The sequence below is a fragment of the Micromys minutus genome, assembly GCF_963924665.1.
Source record: "Micromys minutus genome assembly, chromosome: 15".
Taxonomy (NCBI): Eukaryota; Metazoa; Chordata; class Mammalia; order Rodentia; family Muridae; genus Micromys; species Micromys minutus.
This window is the reverse complement of record NC_137984.1, coordinates 29,207,205-29,231,109: the sequence shown is the minus strand read 5'-3', so window position 1 is coordinate 29,231,109 and position 23,905 is coordinate 29,207,205. Positions and strand designations below refer to the sequence as shown.

The 23,905-nt window shown below is 39.3% G+C and overlaps 1 protein-coding gene and 1 pseudogene across 3 annotated transcripts in view; one reads left to right on the top strand and one right to left on the bottom strand.

Annotated features, from left to right (window-relative positions):
- Nucleotides 1-23,905, bottom strand: part of PHC3 (polyhomeotic homolog 3) — a 75,475-nt gene that overhangs the window by 25,085 nt on the left and 26,485 nt on the right. For both annotated transcript variants that reach the window (XM_080929455.1, XM_080929456.1), the window contains exons 7-10: nt 21,998-22,241; nt 18,174-19,045; nt 13,809-13,962; nt 8,314-8,561 (exon numbers count right to left, since the gene is read on the bottom strand). In XM_080929455.1, coding sequence (XP_080785581.1) covers nt 8,314-8,561; nt 13,809-13,962; nt 18,174-19,045; nt 21,998-22,241 — 1,518 coding nt within the window. The remainder of the gene's footprint in view (nt 1-8,313; nt 8,562-13,808; nt 13,963-18,173; nt 19,046-21,997; nt 22,242-23,905) is intronic.
- On the top strand, nt 10,359-10,836 carry LOC308430323 (low molecular weight phosphotyrosine protein phosphatase-like; annotated as a pseudogene). The gene has a single exon. The product of its transcript is annotated as a low molecular weight phosphotyrosine protein phosphatase-like (transcript).

Genomic DNA, 23,905 nt, shown 5'->3' with positions numbered 1-23,905 from the left:
GTTGGATCTTCATATGGTTTAGGTACAAGTGTAACTGTGGTTTCATAGAAAGAATTGGGTAGTGTTCCTTCTGTTTCTATTTTGTGAAATAGTTTGGAGAGTATTGGTATTAGGTTTTCTATGAAGGTCTGATAAAATTCTGCACTAAACCTATCTGGTCCTGGGCTTTTTTTTTTGGCTTGGGAGGCTTTTGATGACTGTTTCTATTTCTTTAGGGGTTATGAGACTATTTTGATGGTTTATCTTATCCTGATTTAACTCTGGTACCTGGTATCTGTCTAGTAAGTTGTCCATTTCATCCAGATATGCCAGTTTTATTGAGTACAGGCTTTTGTAGTAGGATCTGAGGACTTTTTAAATTTCCTCAGTTTCTGTTGTTATGTCTCCCTTTTCATTTCTGATTTTGTAAATTTGAATACTGTCTCTGTGCCCTCAGGTTAGTCTGGCTAAGGGTTTATCTATCTTGTTGATTTTCTCAAAGAACCAATCCTGATTTTGTTGATTCTTTGTACTGTTCTTTTTGTTTCTACTTGGTTGGTTTTAGCCCTGAGTTTGATTATTTCCTTCAGTCTACTCCTTTTGGGTGCATTTGTTTCTTTTTGTCCTAGATATTTTAGGTGAGCTGTTAAGCTGCTAGTGTATGCTTTTATTAATATATTTTGAGAGATAATCTTGCTAAGTTGTCCAGACTGGCCTTGAACTTGAAATCCAACATCAACAGTAACTAAGGTCACAGGCCTATGCTATAACAGTAAATATTAAAAAATCAGCAAATGGTTTCATGGCACCATACCACACTACCCCCTTTACTCTCTTGTTATATAGCCTGGGTAGGCTATATATTAATTGTATATGCAGGTGAGAGCAGGCACACGATAAGGCAAGGCAATAAAAAAGACAGACAGGTGTGGGCAGAGCTTTGAAAGGGCGAGGAGATAGAAGAAGGAGGAAAGAAGAAGAGGAGGAGAAGCTAGAAGATGATCCACCCCTGTGTGGCTTTAAATATGCACAGGTAGCTATGAATATGTTAGAAGAGATGGATTATTATAGGACAATCTATCTTATCTAGGTGGGCAGTTTGTATCTATCAATATCCATTGGCTCTGAGTTTATTGTGTGGATGTTTTGTGGAGTGAGAATTTACTAATATAAATCTTTTGATAAACTGCAAGCTTCAAGAATTTTGATTTTGTCAGGTTTCTGGGAATAGTGAGTATAACCATAAGAGGAGGATAATGTGAGCAGAGTTTGCAGCAGAGAGCCAGCCTGGAGAGGGTGGCCACTGCACACAGCTAGCCTTGGGGGAAAAGAGAGCGCTAGGGACAGAGAGTCTGCCACGATGAAAACACCCCACTAGTGCCATATGGCCCGCCTGTGCTGGCACTAGCCTGGAATGGTGCCTGAAACCATTTTCCATTTTCTAATATTTACCACTACACTATGCCACCAGGCCCAACTTAAAAATTTTAAATAACTATTATCCTGAAGATGATGATGATAATAATGATGATGATGATGGTGAGTGTGTGGGGGGATGTGGGTGCATGTACGCACATACACATGCATGTGATAGTGAAGGGGAAATATGTACCACAAAACGAACATGGATATCGGAAACAATTTTATGGAGTTAAGTATGCTGTTTCTACCTTTATGTAAATTCTATGGACCAAACTCTGGTTGCAAACTTAGTGTGGAAATGGCCTTTATCTGCTGTGCCATCTTGCTAGTGGCTTTTAAAAGTACAGAAACACTAAGCAGACTGGACCAAAAAACAAATTCACTTTGGCACATAAAAATTAAAACAATAAATGTACAGAACAATGAAAGAATACTAAAAGCTGCAATGGAGAAAGACCAATTAACATATTAGACCAAAGCAGACATTAGAATAACACTGGACTTCTCAATGGAGACTCTAAAAGCCAGAAGGGTCTGGACAGAGAGGCTGCAGGCTCTACAAAGAGCAACAATGCCAACACAGTCTTTTATACCCAGCAAAACTTTCGATCACAACAGGTATAGAAAATAAGACAATTCATTATAAAACTAAATTTAAGCAACATTTATCTACAAACCCAGCCCTACTGAAGGTGCTAGAAGGAGAACTCCAATGTAAAGTGATTAAACCACACCCAAGAAAACATAAGGAATAAATTATCCCAAACAAACACACATACACACACACACACACACACACACACACACACACACACACACACACAAGCAAACTAACAGGAATCAACAAACATTGCTCATTGATATCTTTCAACATCAAAGGTCTCAAACTTCATAACAATAAAAAAATAAAAACAGACAAAATGAATTTGAAAACAGGATCCACACTTCTTCTGCTGCACCCATGAAACATATCTTAATATCAGCAATAGACATCGACTCAGGGTAAAGGATAGAAAATACATTCCGAGGAAATGGACCTAGAAAGTAGCTGGTGTAGTAGGCATTTTAATATCTTACAAAATAGACTTCAAACCAAAACTAATCAGAAGAAGTAGCAAAAGATACTATATAAACAAAGGAAAACTCTACCAAGAGGACCTTGCAATTCTCAACATCTATGCATAAAAAATGAGGTCAACTAAGTTTATAAAAGTATTGCCCAGCACACACTAGAGTGGGAGACTTCGACAGTACACTCCAATGAACGGACAGGTCATCCAGACAAAAACTAGAGAAATGATGACGTTAACCAACATTATATACCCAAGAGACCTAACAGATATTTATAGAACATTCCATCTAACACAAAACTTCTTAGCACCTCAGGGGGCTTTCTCTAAAACTGAATACAGTCAGACATACAGCAAGTCTCAACAGATACAAGAAAATTGAAAAAAACTCTCTGTATCCTATCTGATCAACACAGGCCAAAAAATGTCTGCATTAAAAAACAAAAAAGAAAAAATCTGATAATAGTAACTTAACAACACACCTGAAAGCTTTAAAAAAAAAAAAGAAGAAGAAGAAGAAGAAGAAGAAGAAGAAGAAGAAGAAATCACACCCTAAAGGAATACACAGGAAAAAAAATATTAAAATCAGGACTGAAATCAATAAGATACAAGTAACCAAACAAAAATACCAAAAAAAAAAAAAGTTGATTCTTTGCAAAAATGAGTAAGATAGACAAACCCTTATCCAAATTACCCAAAAAGCAAAGAAAGGAGTACCAGCTTAACAAAGCAAAGATGAAAAGAGGGACACACCCACAGACCAGGCTTGAAGCCTGTACTCCATCAAATAGGAAAATCCAAAAATTGATACTTTTCTTGACACATACCACTTACCAAAGTTAAGTAAAAATAAGATAAGCAACTTAAACACACCTATAACCTCTAGTGAATTAGAAGCAGTAATTAAAAGTCCACCAATCAATGTAAGCCCAGAGCAAGATAGATATAGCACAAAATACTACCAGACTTTCAAAGATGGTTTAATGCCAATACTCGTCAAATTATTCCACAACATAGAAACAGAAACAACATAAATCAACATTTTATGATGCTACAGTCACCGTGATAAGCAAACCACATAAAGACCCAAGAAAGAAAGAAAATTACCGACCAATTTCCCTCATAAACATAGATGTGGAGAATATCAATAAAATGATTGCAAACATAAAACAAAAATACATCAAAAAGATCATCAACCATGATCAAACAGGCATCATTCTGACATGCAGGGATAAGTTATACATACATACATATATACATAAATTTAATTCACCATTGAAACAAACAAAAAGGCAAAATCCCATGACCATCTAATTGACTGCAGAAAAGACCTTTAACAAAATCTAGCACCCCTTAATGATTAAAAGGTCTCAAGATATGAGGAATACAAAAAAAAACATAAATAAATACAATAAAGGCAGTTTACAGCAAGCCCACAATCAACATCAATTTAAATGGAGAAAAGTCAAAAGCAATTCTACTAAAATCCAGAACATGACAAGCTTGTTCTCTCTCCATACTATCCAATCTAACTGAAGTCTTGAAGTCTTACCTAGAGCAGCAAGACAATTGAAGGAGATCAAGGGGATACAAACAGGACAAGAAGAAATCAAAGTATTGTTATTAGCACATGCATATACATAGATATCATATATAAGTAACCCTTAACATTCCACCAGAGAACTACAGCTGATAAACAACAGTTTATACAAAGTAGCTACATACAAAATTAACTCACAAAATCAGTAGCCCTCCTACATACAAATGACAAACATGCTGAGAAAAAAATCAGGGAAACCATACCCTTCACAATAGCCACAAATAGTATAAAATATCTTGGCATAACTCTAACCAAGCAAATGAAAGACCTGTATGACAAAATTTCAAGCCTTTGAAGAAGATATCAGAAGATGAAAGCTCTTCTACATTCATGGATCAATAAAATTAACTCAGGAAAAATGGCCATCTTACCCCAATTTAAAGATTCAGGGCAATTCCCATCAAAATCCCAAAACAATTTTTTTTTTTTTTACAAACCTTGAAAGGAAAATACTTAACTTCATATGGAAAAACAAAAAATCCAGAATATCTTTAATGTCCTGTACAATAAAAGAACTTCTGGAGGTATTATTATCTCTGATCTCAAGCTCTACTACAGAGCAATAGTAATAAAAACTTCATAGTTATTGGCATAAAACAGACAAATTGGGACTGGAGAGATAGCTCAGCGGTTAAGAGCCCTGACTGCTGTTCTTCCAGGGTTCCTGAGTTCAATTCCCAGCAACCACATGATGGCCACAACCATCTGTAATGGAATATGATACCCTTTGCTGGTGTGTCTGAAGACAACAACACTGTACTCACATACATACATAAAAAAATAAAATCTTAAAAAAAAAACCAAAACAAAACAGATTGATCAGTGGAATAAAATCAAAGACCCAGATATAAATCCACACATCTATGAACATCTGGTTTTTTACAAAGAAGCTACAATTATACAATAAAATAAATAAATAAACCATCGTCAACAAACGCAGCTGGTCTAACTGGATGTCTGCATGTAGAAGAATAAAAATAAGATCCTTGCATAAAGCTCAAGTCTAAGTGGATCAAAGACCTCAGCACAAAATCAGATACACTGAACCTGATAGATGACAGTGGGGAATAGTCTTGAACACTGGCACAGGGGGACAGCTTCCTGAGCAGAACACCAATAGCTCAGGAACTAAGATCAACAACTAATAAATAAGACCTCATGAAACTGAAAAGTTTCTGTAAGACAAAAGTCACCTTCAATAGGACAAAGTGACAACCTACAAAATGAAAAAAGATTTTAACCAACCCCACATCTGACAGATATATAAAAATCAAAATATATAAAGAACTCAAGAAACTAGACAGCAACAAACCAAAAAGTTCTATTAAAAATGGGGTACAGATCTAAACAGAATTCTCATCAGAGGAATCTCAAATGGCCAAGAAGCACTTCAAGAAATGTTCATCATCCTTAGCCTTTGGAGAAATGCAAATCAAAATAACTCTTACATCTGTCAGAATGGCTAAGATCAAAAACACTAGAAACAGCTCATGCTTGTAAGGATGTAAGGTAAGGTAAACACTCCTCCATTGCTGGTAGGAATGCAAACTTGTACAGCCACTTTGGAAAGCAATTAGGCAGTTTCTTGGAAAATCAGAAATAGATCTACCTCATGGACATATATCCAAAAGATGTTCCATTATACCACATGAATATTTGCTCAACCATGTTCACTACAGCTATATTCATAATAGCCAGAAAACAGAAAAAACCTAGATGTCCCTCAACCAAAGAATGGCTAAAGAAAATGTACATTTACACAATAGAGTGTTCCTCAGCTATTACAGAATGTAATAACATCATGAAATTTGCAGGCAAATGGATAGTACTGTTGGGAACAAGCCAAAGAGACTGACTCTAAGTACTACCATTTCATTTTTAGACTCCATTTAATCATAGGAAGAAACTAAATTCAAGGTCCTAGGTCCAAGGGGGAGCTGGGGACTTTCCAACAGCTAACAGCTTCTGTTGTAAGAATACATTTGTCTGAGTCCAGACATCTCAAGGGCAACTTCTCCATCTTGCTGCAGGGTAACAAGAGTTCATGCTCCCAGGCCCGGGAACCCATACTAACCTGATTGACGAAAACGCCTTTGCCCCACTCCTTATGTCAAAATGTGATTGGACAACGCTACAGCCCACCCTGCCCGACATGTTCTATGCTTTGATCCTTTAAGTATACTGCACAGCCCTTCTAAAGGTCATAGTTTAGCTCTTGCGTCTGTTCTATGGCCAAATTTTTGTCAACTTCATTGAGCTGGCATTTGAGTTATGTTAGATTTTTGTTAGATTCAAGTGGATCCCACACACAATAGAACTAGAAAAATTCACCCTGAGTAACCCAGACCCAGAAAAATAAACATGGTATATATCATAGTGGGCATTAGCTGTAAAGGATAATCATGCTGCCATCCACAGACACAGGGAGGCTAAGCACTAAGGGGTCTCAAGGTGGGAAAGCAGGACTCTTCCTAGAACAGGGACCTAGAGGACTGCAGGAAGCCTAAGGACAGGAATAGGAGGGACCAGGTCAGGGGAAGATGGAAGGGAGACAACTTAAATTGGGGGGCATTTCTGGGGTGAGGTAGAAACCTAGTGCTATGGAAACTCCCAAGAATCTAAAAGGGTGACCCGAGCTAAGACGCCTATTAAGGAAGATACAGAGCCTGAACCTCCCAACACCTATAACCAGGCACGACTACCAGTAAAGAGATTGGAACACCAAGTCAGCCACAAAACCTTCAACCCATAATCTGTCCTGCCTACAATGTGTGCTGTGGTAAAGGTGGTACAGAAATTGGGAAAGTGTCCAACCAAAGATCAGTCCAGCTTAAGACCTGCACTATGAGAAGGAGCCTTCCCCTGACACTGCCTGAATGAGCAGGAACCAGAGGATCAACAGCGCACACACCTTGGATAGAACCAGACATGACTAGAAAAAGTGTCAATAAAATGATCCCTAATGATAGCCTGCTATACTAGTAAACAGAAGCCTAGTATGCTTCATCTAGCAACTGATGGAAACAGGTACAAAGACCCACAGCCAAATATTAGCTGGAAGAGGGGGAAGAAGGATTATAGGACCCTGAGAGGTCAAGTACACCACAAAGAAAAACTTCACAGACTCAACTAACCTGGTCCCATTAGGGTTCACAAAGACTGAACTGACTCAAGGAGTTTATGTGGGCCTGACCTAGGTCCTCTGCATATGTGTTACGGTTGGTTAGCTAGGTCTTCTTGTAGGACTCCTAACCATGGGAGCAGGGGCTGTCACTGACTTTTGCCTGCTTTCCTCCTTCTGGGTCACCTAGTCCAGCCTTAATACAATAGGAAGTACCTAGGCTTACTGCAACTTGATGCCGCATTTGTCTGATATCCCTAGGAGGCCTGATCTCTTTCTGAAGGGAAACAGAGTGGATGGGATGGAGGTGGAGGACTGAGGGGAGGGAGGGGAAACTGCAGTTAGGCTGTAACATATGAAGGAAAAGGGAAGCTGTAACTGACACTGCAGATGTGATGATCAGTGATGATCAGATGATGAGTGTCTGGTAAACTCGAGTACAGCAAAGAGTGACACTAACTTACTCAGTTCCAACAAACCCTAAAAGCATCTCCATCAGACAGATAAGCAAAATTCAGATCAGAAATGGCCAGTACAAAATGTCTCAGGCCAAGCAGAGGAGGCACACACCTTAAATCCCAGCACTCCAGAGACAGAGGCAGGTGGATCTCTGTAAATTCAAATCCAGTTTATTATCATTAACTGGTACAGTGAAAGTTCCAGGCCAGCAAGGGCCACACAGAGAAACCCTGTCATAAGAAACCAAAGAGGGGTTTAAAAGTCTCAGAACCTGTATAGAGAAATACATAAAAGATTTGACAGTTACGATTCTACATTTAAAAATAAATCAATGGCTGGAGAGATGGCTCAGTGGTGAAGAGAACTGACTGCTCTTCCAGAGGTCCTGAGTTCAATTCCCAGCAACTACATGGTGGCTCACAACCATCTGTAATGGGGTCCAAGGCCCTCTTCTGATGTGTCTGAAAACAACAACAGTGTGCTTATATACATAAATAAACAAATAATTCTAAAATAAACAAATGAATAAATAAATAAAAACAAATCAATCTTTAAATTTAAAATCACAAGCATTTTCTTAGAGAACAATAGTAGACAATTTCTTAAAGACTGTGTTGTGTGGCTAAGAATAATTTTAAAAGCACAGTAAGCTTCCTACTTACAGGAAATGGCTCCAGTCCCTCCTGAATCACAAAACCTTCTATAACATGGGTCAGAATCTGTGGTTTCACAATAGCCTGCGGAGGCTTGTTTTCCAGGCTGGGAGTGCTGCTGGCCAGGGAAGTGCTGCTGCTCGTGGAGGCGGCAGGAAGTAAGAGGGGAGGTGCAGGTGCGGAGACGTGGCTGGGGTCTGACGGAGACTTGATGACGGAAGCACTGACTGAGGCCACGGCAGGCAATTCCACTTGCTCTGAAAGAAAAGGGATCTCATGGTTAGCCATGTGCCCTGAGATCAAAGGGCGGAGAGGGGAGCACAAGGGGACTACATATCTACTGCATATCATCTCATTTAATCTATACAATATCCCCATTCGATAGACATCTGCTAATATGCTCAAAATTATCACCTACATATTTTATTGTCACCATAAAACCTGCAAATGGCCCAAATATCATCTCAAGAATAACTACAAAAATTGTCAATTGAGTTTCTGTCTGCTTTTAAGCCCACAGATAATGTCTTACATTCCTGTCTATTCCACATGATTCAGATGAACATACATTCACTTAAAAATTTCAAAAAGACCCCAAAATCTATAGAAGTAAAAATTTCAGTGCTTTGGGCTAGTTATGAATCCTCTCAGGTGTATTGCTTTCTTTCAACTTCTGTATTGCTGTGTGTGCTGCCTGTGGAAACGGTGCCAAGTAAGGTTCAGCTGACAGTGTCTATTGGAAAGAAGGTAGTACTCACAGGAGCATCAGCCCTGACTGTCAGTGCTGACGCAGAGAGGTAAAGCAGCTAATATGTAGGCAGTAGTGAGAACAGAACTCTGAAGAAAGCAGAAGGCATGCACGCAAAGTCACTCGCTGAACACATGGTTGACTGGTGTCATGGCCAATGCTTTTGTATTGTACCTCATTTAATCTACAGAGGTCAGATAAGGAAATCAAGACACAGGCAGAATAACTTGCTTGCCTCAGTTATGAAACTGGAATCCCAGTGTGCTTCTAGAGCACATGTGACTCCTGTCTACCAGCAGTATAAAAAGAACTGATACCAGCCAGGCTCAGAGACAGGGGCAGAGGCAGGCAGATCTCCAAGAGTTCCAGCGAAGGCAATGGAGTGAGAACCTGTCTAAAAACGAGCAAACCTCCTAAGCACAAAATAAACCCAAAGCCACAGAGTCTTATTAAACTAAGGAAGAGGGGGAAGAGAGATGAGAGAGGGGCAAGAAAAGAAATGCATCCGTAAAACGCTAACTTGCTAACGTCTACGATACGCACACACATCCACATGAGTTATCAAGCAGGAACGCCACAGTACTCCTGCCCATGTATCAAATCTAAGGGACAAAAGGAAAAAACTAAGTGGTATGATTAAAAGTAATTTCTCTATTAAAAAAACTTATGAGGAACTAACATAAAATGAAATTCTGATAGCCCTTATAGGTGTAATGACACTTCCTTGCTCAATAAACAAAAACTCCAAGCTATGGTTTAAATAGACATTCCAAAAATTCCTGTGCTGGAAACTTAGTACTTGATGGCATCATTAAGAAGTAGAACTTTATGAAAGCGATTAGGACTCATTTCCATCATGGAGGAACTGTGTAGGATGCTCACACTCCACACAGAAGTGGTGCTTCTGCCATGTTACAGCTCATCAGGAAGGCCCTCACCTGACGCAGTACCTTTATCTCACAATTCCCACACTCCAGAAACACAAGCCAATTCTATTTCTCTTCAGTGTAGACTCAGTCTACGGTCGACTGTTGGTTCTGAGGTGGGGCCTGTGCAGTTGGTATGCTACTTTTAAGCTCCAGATGGACTCCCTCACTCCCCTGAGCGCTGCTACAAGCATGTTCTACATAATCAGCCCCAATCCACAAAATGGCTGAAGACATTGCAGTAAGTATATCTTTCCTAGAAAATACTGTTCAATGTTTATCTAAATCTATATATTATGTGTATAATGAAGTCCTCAAGTTGTGTTAAAAATAGATCTATAAATTATTATTTGCTGGGGCGCCAGGATCAGCACCGAAACATGGCAGAGGTTGGGTCCAAGTCAGTGCTGTATGTGTGTCTCGGTAACATTTGCCGGTCACCCATTGCAGAAGCAGTGTTCAGGAAACTGGTCACTGATGAAAAGGTTTCGGATAACTGGAGGATAGACAGTGCGGCTACATCCACCTGTGAAGTGGGGACCCCCCCCTGACTATCGAGGGCAGACCTGCACGAGAAAACATGGCATCCACATGCATCACATTGCACGGCAGATTACAAGAGAAGACTGTGCCACATTCTGTTATATACTACATGTGGATGAAAGCAATCTGAGAGATTTGAATAGAAAAAGTAATCAAGTTAAAAACTACAAAGCTAAAATTGAGCTACTTGGGAGCCATGATCCACAGAAACAGCTCATTATTTAAGATCCCTATTATGGCAATGACTCTGACTTCGAGGTGGTGTACCAGCAATGCCTTGGGTGCTGCAAGGCCTTCCTGGAAAAGACTCAGTAGCTGGTCCTACCCACCACCACTGTGCAACTGCCTACTCACCTCTGCTATGCCCAAGGGTGGTAGCAGTCCCATACCCCACCTCTCTTTTCAGCTGACTTACTGTATATCTTTAAAATAATTGTAGGTGGAAATTAGGCATATGTTCAGAAGGATAAAAACATTTGAATCAGACAGTTTGAGGTGTGGCTAAGCATTCTTAGACTAACTAAATCTTGCCATAATTACAAAATAGTAGAACAGCAAATATGGAACAAAAGAAAACCCAGTAAAGTAAGAATGACCTACAAGGTCCAGGTCAACCTCTGAGTCCAGCAAACCTGGGTAGCCTGGTCTACCTGGAGCGCATGGCAGCACCCAGTGGTGCTGTCTGCTTGCCTTGTACCTCTCTATTACAGACTCTTATTGTGACAATATCTCCACCCAGGGCAGCCTTCCATTTAACATTAGAATTGTTTAAACTCTGAGGGTATCAGGTATTTGAGAGGGAGAAGCTGGATGTGATGATGGGCTGGGAACTCCAGCAGGCCTTCCTGGGCTATATAGTGACACCCTGTTTGAAAAATAAATAAAAACAATAGAAGATGGGACCCACAGATCGGTAAAATTAACAACTTTAATCTTACTTGGTTTTTGTGTAGTTTTTTGAGCTTTGTTTCTATTTGAGCCACTTTGCTTTAAAAAAATAAGTGTGCTTAAATAGTGGTATGAGTTTGTAAGTGTTCTTTATCAACATTTTACAAAGTGACAGGCAAGCATAAATAATTTTAGTGTATTTTCAGAAAAGGGACCTCGAATTTATATGGATGTATGTCAGGAAGGATTGTGAATTAAACTGGGACGTTATCAAATACAAGTAGAATATAAAAAAAAATTATTTGCCAATTTATAAGAAGCTATTAAAAGCAAAAGCATGAACCATACTTACAACAAACAGAAACACTACTTCTGTACTGTCCTCTAGGCAGCACTATGATTTTTAGAATGAAAACTAATCTGTTTACAGATATACACTGGACTGTGAACTTGTCTTACTTTTTCACATGGAATCTTTTAAAGACTTTTACAGATTTACAACAATTGAATCATGTACGGAAACAAATCTTTTTTTTTTTAATTTATATGTAGTGTGAGCATATGCCAAGTGTGCCCAGTGCCTGTGGAAGACAGAAGAGGGCAGTGGAACCCCTGAAACTGGAGTTACAACAGTTGTAAGTTTCCATGTCGATTCTGGAAGCCAACCTAGGATCCTCTGCAAGAGCACTGAAGCACCTCTCCAGCCCCAGGCAAGTCTATTCTTACAAGTTACTCTAAACACCACTTTCTTATTTCCCACTTCCACACACCACAGAAGATGAAGTCAATACAAGACTGAAGTTTCTACACTGTAGCCGGCAACATCCAGAAAGACAGGCTTGACAGGGTCTCTGACCACACATAAGAGAAAAACCATCAAGACAAGCTTGTGTTCCAACATTTCAGAGCCATTCACAACATTTGGTGTCAGCAGTAAAGCCATACTTAATTTGAAATTAAAGCAGAATCACAATCAAGTTTATTATCCCAGTAAGCTGATATTTTTACTTTTGAATCAAAACCAGGATATCTGGAGCAGCACAGACACTTTCAGAGAAGCCATACATATGGCTGCCGCTATGTTACAATGAGACCTAACCAGCATTCCTAAGACCCTGGGTTTCATCCTCGGCACCACCAACAAAGTAAGAAATAAAATACATAAAAAATAAAGGAAAAAGGAAAAAGGGGGAAAAGGAACATAAAAATATTTTAAATTAAACAAACAAACAGGAATATCTGATGCTGTAGATAGGTCTCATTGGGTAGCCCAGGATGGCTTCAGACAACTCTGGTTAACATCAAAGTCACCGAGGTGACAAGTGTGAGCCACCATGCGGGTAAGAGAAGACGGCTGACTTTCCTCTTGCCTGCTTCCTGGATTTTACTTTAGGGAATAGGCTTCAGAGAAGGGGAGAGACAGGTGCGGCACAGAAAGGGGGAAGGAAAGGGCTTTGCTGTCAGTCTCCTCAGGCTCCAGCTGCAGTGTGCTCCATGCCTCTGACAGAACCTGTCCTAACTGATGATCATCATGAGGGCCACTGAGTCATAAAAAAACAAAACTATTTCAAGCCAGAGCCAATATTGGTGTTATTCGACCAAAACTTAAGTAACATGTGTGTTACAGAGACCTGTAAAGCACTCAGTTGAAATCACAAACAATTATGAGAACTTCCAATATAACTTCAGAGTAGTCTTTAAATTTGAAGAGTGTAACTTGTGAGTGTGTGTGTGTGTGTATGTGTGTGTGTGCGCGCACACACACACACACACATACATGAAAGCATGTGTGAATCTCAGAGGACAACCCTGCATGTGGATCTCCGACTCTACTTATTTTCAGACAGAGTGTTTTCATTACTTGTTGGCATATACACCAGGCTAGCAGCCCTCAAGCTTCTGTATATTCTCCTGTCTTGGCGCTCCTCTAACCATGGGAACACTGGGATTATAGGTATAGCTACTGTGCCTACATGTGGTTCATGGGGATTTTAACTCAGGTCCTTATGCTTGAACAACAAGTGCTTTACACACTGGGCCATCTCCCTAGTCCCCTATTCTAATTTTTAAATAAGAAATAGCTAACACGGGAATCCTAATAGAACATACCGGTATAAGCCACTAATGATCATAATGCTTGAAATGTCACCTTTTCTTTGGGTGGTGCTAAAATTTTTATAAACCAGTAACTTTCCACTGCTATTAGAGAGTTTTCCAAGAAAACAAGCAATTTTTATTTATTTTTAGTAAGACAATATTTTTCATACATTAAAAAAATTTTAATATAATCTTTTGCTACAGTTAACAACAGTAATAGGTTTATTACTATCTATACTGAAAGAAATTTCCTATTACTGACATCTCTGAAATAGGATCTTCTATACTTTGTACTTCCTCACCTAACAAAGGATGTTCGGACGTCAGATCCTCCCCTCTCCCCACAGTGACAGCTGCTGGAGACAGAGTTGGGGGTGGTGGTGTTCTGTCCATCCTTCCACATTCATCGGACTCCTCTGGCATTTCTTCCTCACACACATCTTCTACTTGATAAACCTGCAATGACAAGCCATACTTCCTTGAAATTTTCCAAAAAGACATCTAACGAGGTATTTTGAACTTTAAAATTATTAATTCTAAATGCATTAAATTTAAAAGTAAAGCAAACAGCAAAGCTGACAACTTGAAAGGAGAACTTTGGAAGCACTCGTAAGAGTGTTTTATAAGACCTCAGAGTGCCACTGGAAGCAAGCTGTGACCATCTAGACAGGCTTTCCAAAATGATACTGGCCATGTCTCAGCATATTTGTTAGAATTTTTTTTAAAGTGTTTTGTTTTACATAATCAAATGACTACTTTAGAAATACCATCACTTCTGTTCATTTCTACCTGTCATGAATCAAAATAGGTGGTATTTCGTTTTACACTCTCAGTAAACTTCCAAAATAATATATGTCAGGCCAACATATTACAAAGGAAATCATATGCAAGATTGCTTATGTTGTTCAAGACTACGTTATGATGAGACCACAGGGAAGCCAGCAGCCATGTTTTCAGTCCCTTTCTGTTGTACTCTGTCAAATGAACTCTGACAAGCTAACATGATACATTTAGGAAACATCTCTCTAACACAGTACACACCCTAACCTATACAGGATCTAATTTTGGTTCCATAAAGAAGGTTTAGTTGCTTTTATCCAACTGTGAAGATTTACTGAACTACTGTGACATCAAAATCATAGAGAAGGAGCCCTGAAATTACAACAAAATTATTCAACTAACATTTTATTAAACTTAAAGACTAAGTTTCAAAGTGTCTCTGGAAATGTGGTCCTCTGAGTGCTTGGGACTTATGAAAGATGATGCTCTACTCACACAAAGCCAGAACGGCTTACTTCCTTTCCTGTGTCAAAGCTTTCTCATACATTTACAAAGGTTGAGGCTTTTTTAGAAAGATTCCTTAATTAATTAAAACTGTAATCTTTTCCCCCAACCCAACTATATTAAATCTTAATAAAATACAAAACCCTGAACATTCATAAAATAACTTTAAGTAACATCCAATATTACATTTTTAGTTAAATTGTTGTAAAAAGTTTGAAAATTTTAGGTGTCTAGAATTTAACATGAAAATAATTCAGGATTTCCGAATCTGGCATAAACATGTAAAGTACTATGAAGTTTCATTTATGAAGATATGTATAACAACGAGCAATGCTAGTTAAAAAGCAAACACCAACTCTAAGCATCTATTCACAGTAAACATCTGTCCAGGAATGGTGGTCCAACCTTATACAGAATACTGAGCTCATGGCCAGCCTGGGCATACAGCAAAACCCAATGGAAACAACAGCAAGAAAAATTAACATGATCCTTCCCACAAAAAAAAATTATTTCTAAAATTCCACTAGAGTCATTTTATATTTAACATATCTTGAACTATTATCCAAATCAGGTTCTAAATAGGCAACATATTTTTTTGTAAGATACTTTCTCACAACCCAGAAACATCACAAGTGGAAGTGGTCACTGTCATGTACAACACGCAGTATCTGTTCGTGGTAACAGCAATGTTTAGTATGACGCTAAGAGTCAGCACAGAGTAAGTCACTACCCCAAATGCCTAGGGGTTAACAAAGACAACAATCAGCAAACAAAGTAGACTTTCCTGGTACTGCGTAGACAGTGTCAGCTCACAGGAGTGAAGCAGAGCTGGCTTGGGGCAACCAGACAACCTGCTTTATTAAGCCATCACATTCCCTTTCATAGACTACACTCTGGCTATGAAGAACGTGACTACTAAGCTGCCACGGCTCTCTCTACCCTTGGCTCTGCCATGTACTGCTAAGCAGCTACTTACAGTATCTTCTAAGGAACCAAAGCCTGACCATGAACAGAATTATAATTTTTGAAAAGTATTTTTTTTTAAAAAAAAGGCTAGAACATAAATAGCACTGTTTTTCAAATTTCAATCAAGGAACACTATAAAATAGTCTATTCTTGAGGTTAATATAGAGATCTCTTCATAATCTCCCACAAGTTAACAGGTAAGTAAAGTAGGCAAAAGAAATTTATCACACGTATCTGGCACAATCAGCACAAAACCTAAACCAACACAACGTCTAAAGGACTGAGAAAGGCGGTTACTGGAGGTTTGCTCACAAGAGCATCACAAGTTCTGCTCAGCACATCACCGTAACAACGACCACCAAACCTACCTGAGGAAACTCCATATTCCCATCTGCCTCCCTTTCCTAATAAACTGGAGAACATTTGCTCATTAGTTCTAAATCATCTACCCTCAACATGTCTTATTTATACATAAATCTCAACTTTAAAAAACTATTCCTTTTTTAGAAATAGATTATCTGAAAACATACTGATTTAGCTTAATAATTCACCTTTTTGTTCAAACGTTTATATCTTATTGAAAAGAAATATATCTATATTTAAGTACTTGACATAATCAAGGGTGGTTTTGATAAAAAAAAAATCTTATAGCAACAACAATAACAACACAGCAACTTAGTCACCAGCTGAGGGGAAGAATGGAAAGGAACTAACAGGCAGGCAGCAACAGGGGAACCTTCCAGAAATGACAGTGACCTTGTATTTACAAAACAAGAGGGCAAAATGAGTAAAATATATCTAATAATATTTCTGACTTAATATTTAAAGTGGCTTTTTTTGGCATTTGTACCCTAAATATGTTGACCCAAAGTTCTCTTATTAAAAAAATAATTTAAAAAATATGAAAAACTTTATTGTTTACTCATTGAAAACCAAACACTGAATTAAATACTAGGAAAATTAAATTATATTTGATTCCTTTTGTTTTTCATGTTTTTGTTTTGGCAGTACTGGGGACTGATCCAGGGCCTGACACATGCTAAACAGGCACTCTACCGCTGAACTAAATCCTTAAGGCAAGACCTGTTTTAAGGGCTCTAAAACCCATTAAAGGAAAAGACAGAGGCATAATTAAATGGTAAGCTTATCTGATACATGTTTCTCTTGGGCTCTGGCTTTCCAGGGTAGGGACAGAAAGGACTGAGCAGCAGCTCAGAACCTATTAAGATTACTTAGAAGGATAAGAATAACAAACTATAATCGAGTCTAAGAGTCAAATGTCTTTACTAATGAAGAGTGTACTCCTTTCCCTCCCGAGATCAGTGCTGTTTAAATCTACTCTGTGGGGACTCCGTAACCAAGGTTCCTTTTGAGCTCACTGGACAGTCCAGGATGGCCCAAACTCATGGTCTTCTTGCTCCAGCTTCCCAAGAACTAGGATAACAAGAGTATCAAACTATGTCTGACTTTGAGTGATTTTTCAAAGCTTGACACAAAACTTCCTTTTAGAAAGATTCTTTTTCTCAGTGAGAAACTAAATGAATTTGGTCATTTTGATTAAACTCATAAAGACCTTATTTCAATTTTTGTATAAACCATCTTATAAATTTTAATAAGTCCTTCAGAGAAAATTTTGAAAAAGAAGAATATTTTCAAGATACTTTTTAGACACCATGTGACCCTTTCTAGAGGTTCATTCTGATACACTCCACTGAAACCCAATTACTCAAAACTTTTACTCCATGTATCACGTTTCTTTCATTCTCCATACCAAAGTCAGAAACTCTAACTTTTAGCCTTTTAATTGAGAACTAATTTAAGTATATATTTTCCCTTAGTGAAATTGAGATTTTAAACAGTTGTTTTTTTTACAAAGTTGAACTCTACCGTAGAATAAATTTCTTAACAGTTTTAATTACCAAAAAAATGTCATCAAAAAAGTTACATCATACAATCATACCTCTTATATCAAAGAAAAGCTGCTCAAGACCAGGACTTCCGAATGCACACAACTAGAAGGTTAGCTAGATAAACCATGCGCTTAAGAACATACAAGCCAACAGAAGGGAGCTATGAAGGATAATCACCTTAAGAGAAAAAACTTTGTGCAGATGACACTGGTTCAAATGCATTCCCTTGGGGAAAAAAAATCAACTCTGTAAAGATAGCAGATGGATTTGTTTAAATAGTAATAAAATTAACGAGGGACTTTTATAACCATCACAAATTTAAAGCATGCATACTACAACAAACAACATTTTTTCCTTTGTTTATACAATACATTGTCAGAATCTGACACAAGAAAAATGCAAGCTTAAAAAATCATAGGCATTGAGACTTAGCAGTACAGCATAGTGAGGGAGAAACAGATTGACGTTCAGTTCAGCAAGAAAGTCAAAGAGCTGCCGAGGGCTTACCACTGGTGGATCAACAGGTGCTGGCGGCTGTACTTGGAGATTTACCGCAACGGTCTGTGGAGGAGGAAGAGTCTGAAATGGCAACTGGACCAAAGCTTCTGCAGCAGGTAGCTCCTCTTCTGACACCAAAGCATTCTGCACCAAAACCTGGCCCTGGGACAGAATTTCAGGCTGCACTTGTAAAGACTGCATAGACTGCAAGGGCAGTGGTGGGATCTGAGCTGGAGGAGATGCCGACATCTGTGGAGGGGTTGCGATTGGAATTGGAGATGACTGTAAGGTTGAATATTGCTGGTGTGATGTTGGGGACACTATCTGCTGACCAGGGGACACCAAGGCAGACTGCTGGACAGGGCCAATGTGCATAACAGGAGATGCTGGGAGTGGAAGATGGGATGGAAGATTCAGCTGTGCTGTGGATTGTACCTGATCAGCAGTAGCCTGCTGCAAATTTGGCCCTGTTTGAAGAGCTGAAGACACAAGAGGGTGTGGCTGGATAAGTGCTTGTGGATGGATAATAATAGTAGGAGACTGGCTTGGGGAATGAGGTGGGGGAGGAGAAACCACTACAGACTGCTGTGCAGACTGTGCCTGATTAGGAGACACAGTTAAAGGCGGGGGATGGCTCTGAATTGGTGAGCAATGCTGTGACTGGGCATTACTAGAAGCTGGAGAAAGGCCATGATTTGGGAGAGGGATACAGTGCTGGGATGGGGGTGGATCTTGACTTGGACTCTGAAGGGTGATTGGCTGAATTTGTTGTTGTTGCTGTTGCAATATCAGCTGATGATGGGAAACTTTAGGAGGTGGTGAATGAAGAGGAATCTGTTGATGTTTGATAAGAGAATGAGGCTGAATTGGAGAATATGAAGCTGTGAGAGAAAAAAATGACAATTAGTACTTATTTCAAAGCAGAATAGCTTTACATAAACCTAAAGGGCTGTTTTCACATCAGAGTCAGTCACTAGCAGTCTATTACAAGTCTTTCAAGCATGACTAATTTGAAATTCTGTGACAACATATTTTCCTTACAAGGCTAAAAATACTGGATAAAGTGAGCTATACTGTAAAATGCTGAAGAGAAAACAATCTAACCACATATGTACAATCACACATGTACAATCGCACATGTACAATCGAACATGTACAACCACACATGTATAACCACACATGTACAACCACACATGTACAACCACACATGTACAATCGCATACGGAGGCCTTCGTTTGTACTACTCTCCCTGGTCAGAACAGCTGAGTTAGCTTTTAGCACTTAGGTCTATGCGCTGGAGTCTGTCTCTTCTCTGAAGGAGAAGGATCATCACTCAACAACTACATTACACATAGGGTGACTTACAGACCAAAGATCTCCTCCTATCTGTGACAAGACATGTCTCAAACTAACAGCAAAATCAGTTAACTAGAAAGCTTCCCAAGTAAGTGTTTTAGCTCAAATAAAGTATTATTTGATCAGAAATGAAACTGTTTCCCATAAAACTCCAATTCAGCAAAACATGTGGCTGAATCTTGTAGTGCTCAAGCCAGTCCAACTCTAAGTGAGCAACCTATTCTTTGCACAGAATGAAGAAATGAGATCATGCTACCTAAATAAGGGATGGTACCTATCCCTTTCCACTCAGCGGAAACCCCGGGAAGAATGATGAGCAGTGACTGCATCAGATCCCCACCACAGAGGTGCTCACAACAGGGATACATTTAGACAGGGATCGCCCTAAGCTGTGAATGGTTACCAGCATGGTGCCTCTTTACAGGGTGGAAGCTGAAGAAATTCTCCCTATCTAGAACTGAAAAGAGAGTGTACTGGAAGATAAACGGAAATGATTGCATCATACAGCACAAAAAGTAAACACATCTAAGCAGTTAAGAGCACTGGCTGCTCTTCCAAAGGACCTGAATTTGGTTCCCAACATCTACATGGTTGCTCATACCTATCTGTACCTCCAGTCCCAGGGGACCCAATGCCATCTTTTGGCCTCCTCAGTTACCAGGAACACATGAGGTGCACTCATACACATAGGCAAAAATCATATAAAATGATTTCTTTAAAACTCATAGCAGTCCTTTAAAGAAATTAACATCTAATTAATATCTCAAAAGTATTTAGAAATTTCAATTGATATCTACTAATTATTTTTAAACGGAGGGCTAAATAACAGCTCAGTGTTAGAACAGATGCTTAGCATGCATATGGCCTGGATTTTAAAAAATAGGTCTAAAATTTAATCTAAAAGTATTTTCACAAAAGCTAGTAATTCAAATTAAGGCTGTCAGCCCTTTACTAGCATGGTGATAGCTCTGTTATACAGTATTCAAAAGAAAACAGTGAATAAAATCCTGCAATTCTCACAAGTGCTTTCCAGTCTCACATCAACACTCGTACATCAGCTGTGGAATGAGTGGCTGTTACTCCTTCTTTCAGATAAGAAAAAAAGATCTTTTTGCCTCCTTTTAAAAAATAAAGTTATAATTTCATCACCTTTTCCAAACACCTTATTTTTAACTATGTGTCTGTGTAGTATGTGCACATAACTGTGAGTGCCTGGGGAAGCCTGAAGACATATCAAGATTCCCTCAAGCTGGAGTTACAGGTGATTTGTGATCCATCCTCCATGGGGCCTGGGAACAGATCTCTAGTCATTTTTAATTACCAAGTGTCTCTCCAGCCCCACAGAGATCATGTTCCTGAACACAGTTGATGCATCCACTAGAATAAACTTTGGGATCTAGTAAGTAAACAATCTGATATTTTAGTAAAGTAAAAGTCTATTCTTCATCTAAATTAAAATCTTTTTAGATCAGAAGTCAGAGAGCAAGGACAATACTAGAGTGGAGGGACTGTGAGCAAGAAAGCTGACCATGTCAGAACGCTGTGCCGTACTGGTGACTTTCATCCATTTTCTTTAATGGACACTTTATTATTGTCAGAGTGACCTAATATTTCAAAGATTAATGACTGACATCATTTCTCCCATTATTAATAATAATATATCATTTTATTCTATAATTACCATAACACCATGAAGTATACATGGTAGTAAACTAATGCAATATATGACAGACTAACTAAAAATCACATATCGAATCCTGAGCCAAGAGCCATATTATAAACTGTTTGTTTTCCTTTCCCCAAAATCCACATGTTGAAACTATAACCCCTAAAGTGGCTATATTTAGAGATGGAGAGGATAAGAAACCAAGGTTACATGGGATCCTGGGAGTAAGGCCCTGACACGGCAGAGATTTGTATACCAATAAAAAGAGATTCAGGTAAAGCACCTGCAGCCAACCCTGATGACCTAGGTTCAATCCCTGGAAGCCACATGGTAGAAGCAAAGAACCAACAAGTTGTCCTCTGACCTCGCCATGCACTCTAAAATGCTAGTGCCACCTACACTAACCTACACACAAAATGAGCAAGTACCCCAAACAATGTTTCTAGAGAAGTGCCAGAGAGCTCCCCTCACCACTGTGCACTCACAGGAAAGTGCATGTGAGTGACAGAGAGAAGTGAGACATTCTCATCAGAGGTGGGCATGGTCAGACTTTGACCAGGGACTTCCAAGGTACCTAGACAAACCAGTAGAGAACTTTTTCACTACATGTTGAATTACTGTCTAGATAAGAAAAAAAGAAAAAGCAAAGAGCCCTCTAAAAACTGTTTTCATGCTGTTTTCAAGCTACTTAGTGAGGTCTTCTTTAGCTTACAAACTTTCTCATTTTAAAATGTTTTAAAACTGTCATTCTTACTCAAGTAGTAGACATTCTTTGTTATAAGACAACTATGTTCCATGAACATTTACCCACCTGGTGCTATTAACTGGTGAATACTTGATGTCCGTGTGACTGCTGTGCTCCGAGATTCCAGACCTGGGCTTCCACCCTTCTTGCTCTCTGGAGAAGGGTCACGTTGGCTGATTTTAGAACTGGTCACTGTTGTTTTGTTATGGCAAATTGTCAAGGACTGGGTTTGACCAGCACTTTTTGGTGGGCCATTCTGTGAGCTAGATAAGACACCCAACTTCTGGCTGCGTAATGTTAAATTCTGAACCTAAGAACCACATAACAAAAAGTAAAGATAAAAACAGATGGCTTTAGCTGATATGGGAAACATTACAACAATAACAGCAATTAATATTATGCCTCTTACACAAGGAGACAACTCACTGATCCCTAGGGAAAGGAGAATCAGCCTTCCAAGCATATCTCAAATGTTATGTGGCAGGTTTTAAAGGCCAAAAGGGCAGGTACTGGCTGGTGTGAGTGAGGAAGTGCAGGACGGGAAGAACAAGAGGAGATAAATGAAAGCCAAAGACTGAGGGGAGGGCTGATGGCAAGGAATTGCAAATACAAGGAAAAGGCTCTGCAACCTGCTGCACTGAAGGTAACTGACTCTAAAGGTGTGGGGACAGGGCTGCAAGACATCCGATTCATCCATGGCCGACTCCATTGTGATACTTACGAGAAGCATTTTCACAAAACTTAAATTTAAATCACATTATTGACCATTCTTTGCCTTTGAGAACTAGCTTTTTTGAGCTGAACATGAAACATACACAGCTCTGAAATGGGTCTGTGTGATGTCCTGCCTACACTGGGGCCATTCTAACTCCTGTAAACTGACAGGACTATTGCATTTCATCTCACTTGAGCTTATACCTTTCTAAACAGCAAAGCAAAAAAATGCCTCAAAGCTGCATGGCTTCTTGCCTATCTGGAATATGTACTGAATACAGCTAGAGCCAGCAATGACCCTCGGAGGGTCAAAGGAGGTCGCAATGTGACAAGACTACCGACGGGCTGCCGAGTCCTAACCTCTGCAGTCTCAGTGGCTCTGGTCCACCTTTGCAGGTACTCAAGGCTACTTATTCCTTGTCCAAATGCCAAACAGTGTCAACAGAAAGCAAATAAATGTTCATGCCAGGCAAGCTTCAACCAATTCTGTAGCTACTGTTAATTTGTGGAAATGAAGTTCCTCCACATTCACCCCGAAAAAAGACACATGTAAGCCATAAGCGTGTGCTCAGAGGCGGCTCCACTGGGAACTGATGGATGAGGACTCTGCCTCCATCAGTGTTAACTGGCAAAAGGACTTAAAGCTAAATAGACTATTAGGAGGCAGATCTGTAGAAGAGGAGGTCTGGGGCCCTGGTCCCTTCCTGCCACCTTCTCTGCCTGTCTGCCAAAAAGTAAGCAAGTTGGTCTGCCATACATTTTCTGCCATAACAGCCTGTCACTTTGGCACGCACACTCCCTACCATGATGTTCTGCCTCTATGCCCAGAAAGCACAGCAAGGGCCCACCATGAACTGAAACCGCAGGACAAAATAAATTTCTCTCCTTTTATACTGTTTCTCCTAGGTTAGTAGTCATGGCAACAAAAACTGACTAATACTACCATCAGAAAAACTTTCTAAGTGAGATCATATTGAGCTGACATATATTAGTAATCATTAGTAATAAAGTTTCACACAGAAGTAAAATGTACTATATTCCTTGGGTTGCCATTCAAAAACTCATGATGTAAACTCAGGCTACACTGAAGCCACTTTCTCTTCTCCTGTCTACAGTTTTATGTTCCTGCCAAACTGCTCTCACCGCGCTGTAAACACACCATGTACATCCGTTATTTGTTCTGTCCCTGCTTGCCTAAATGTCATTTTTTCTCAAGCCCCTATTCCTAGTCCAATAATGCCCTTCCCTCTCTCAGAAGAG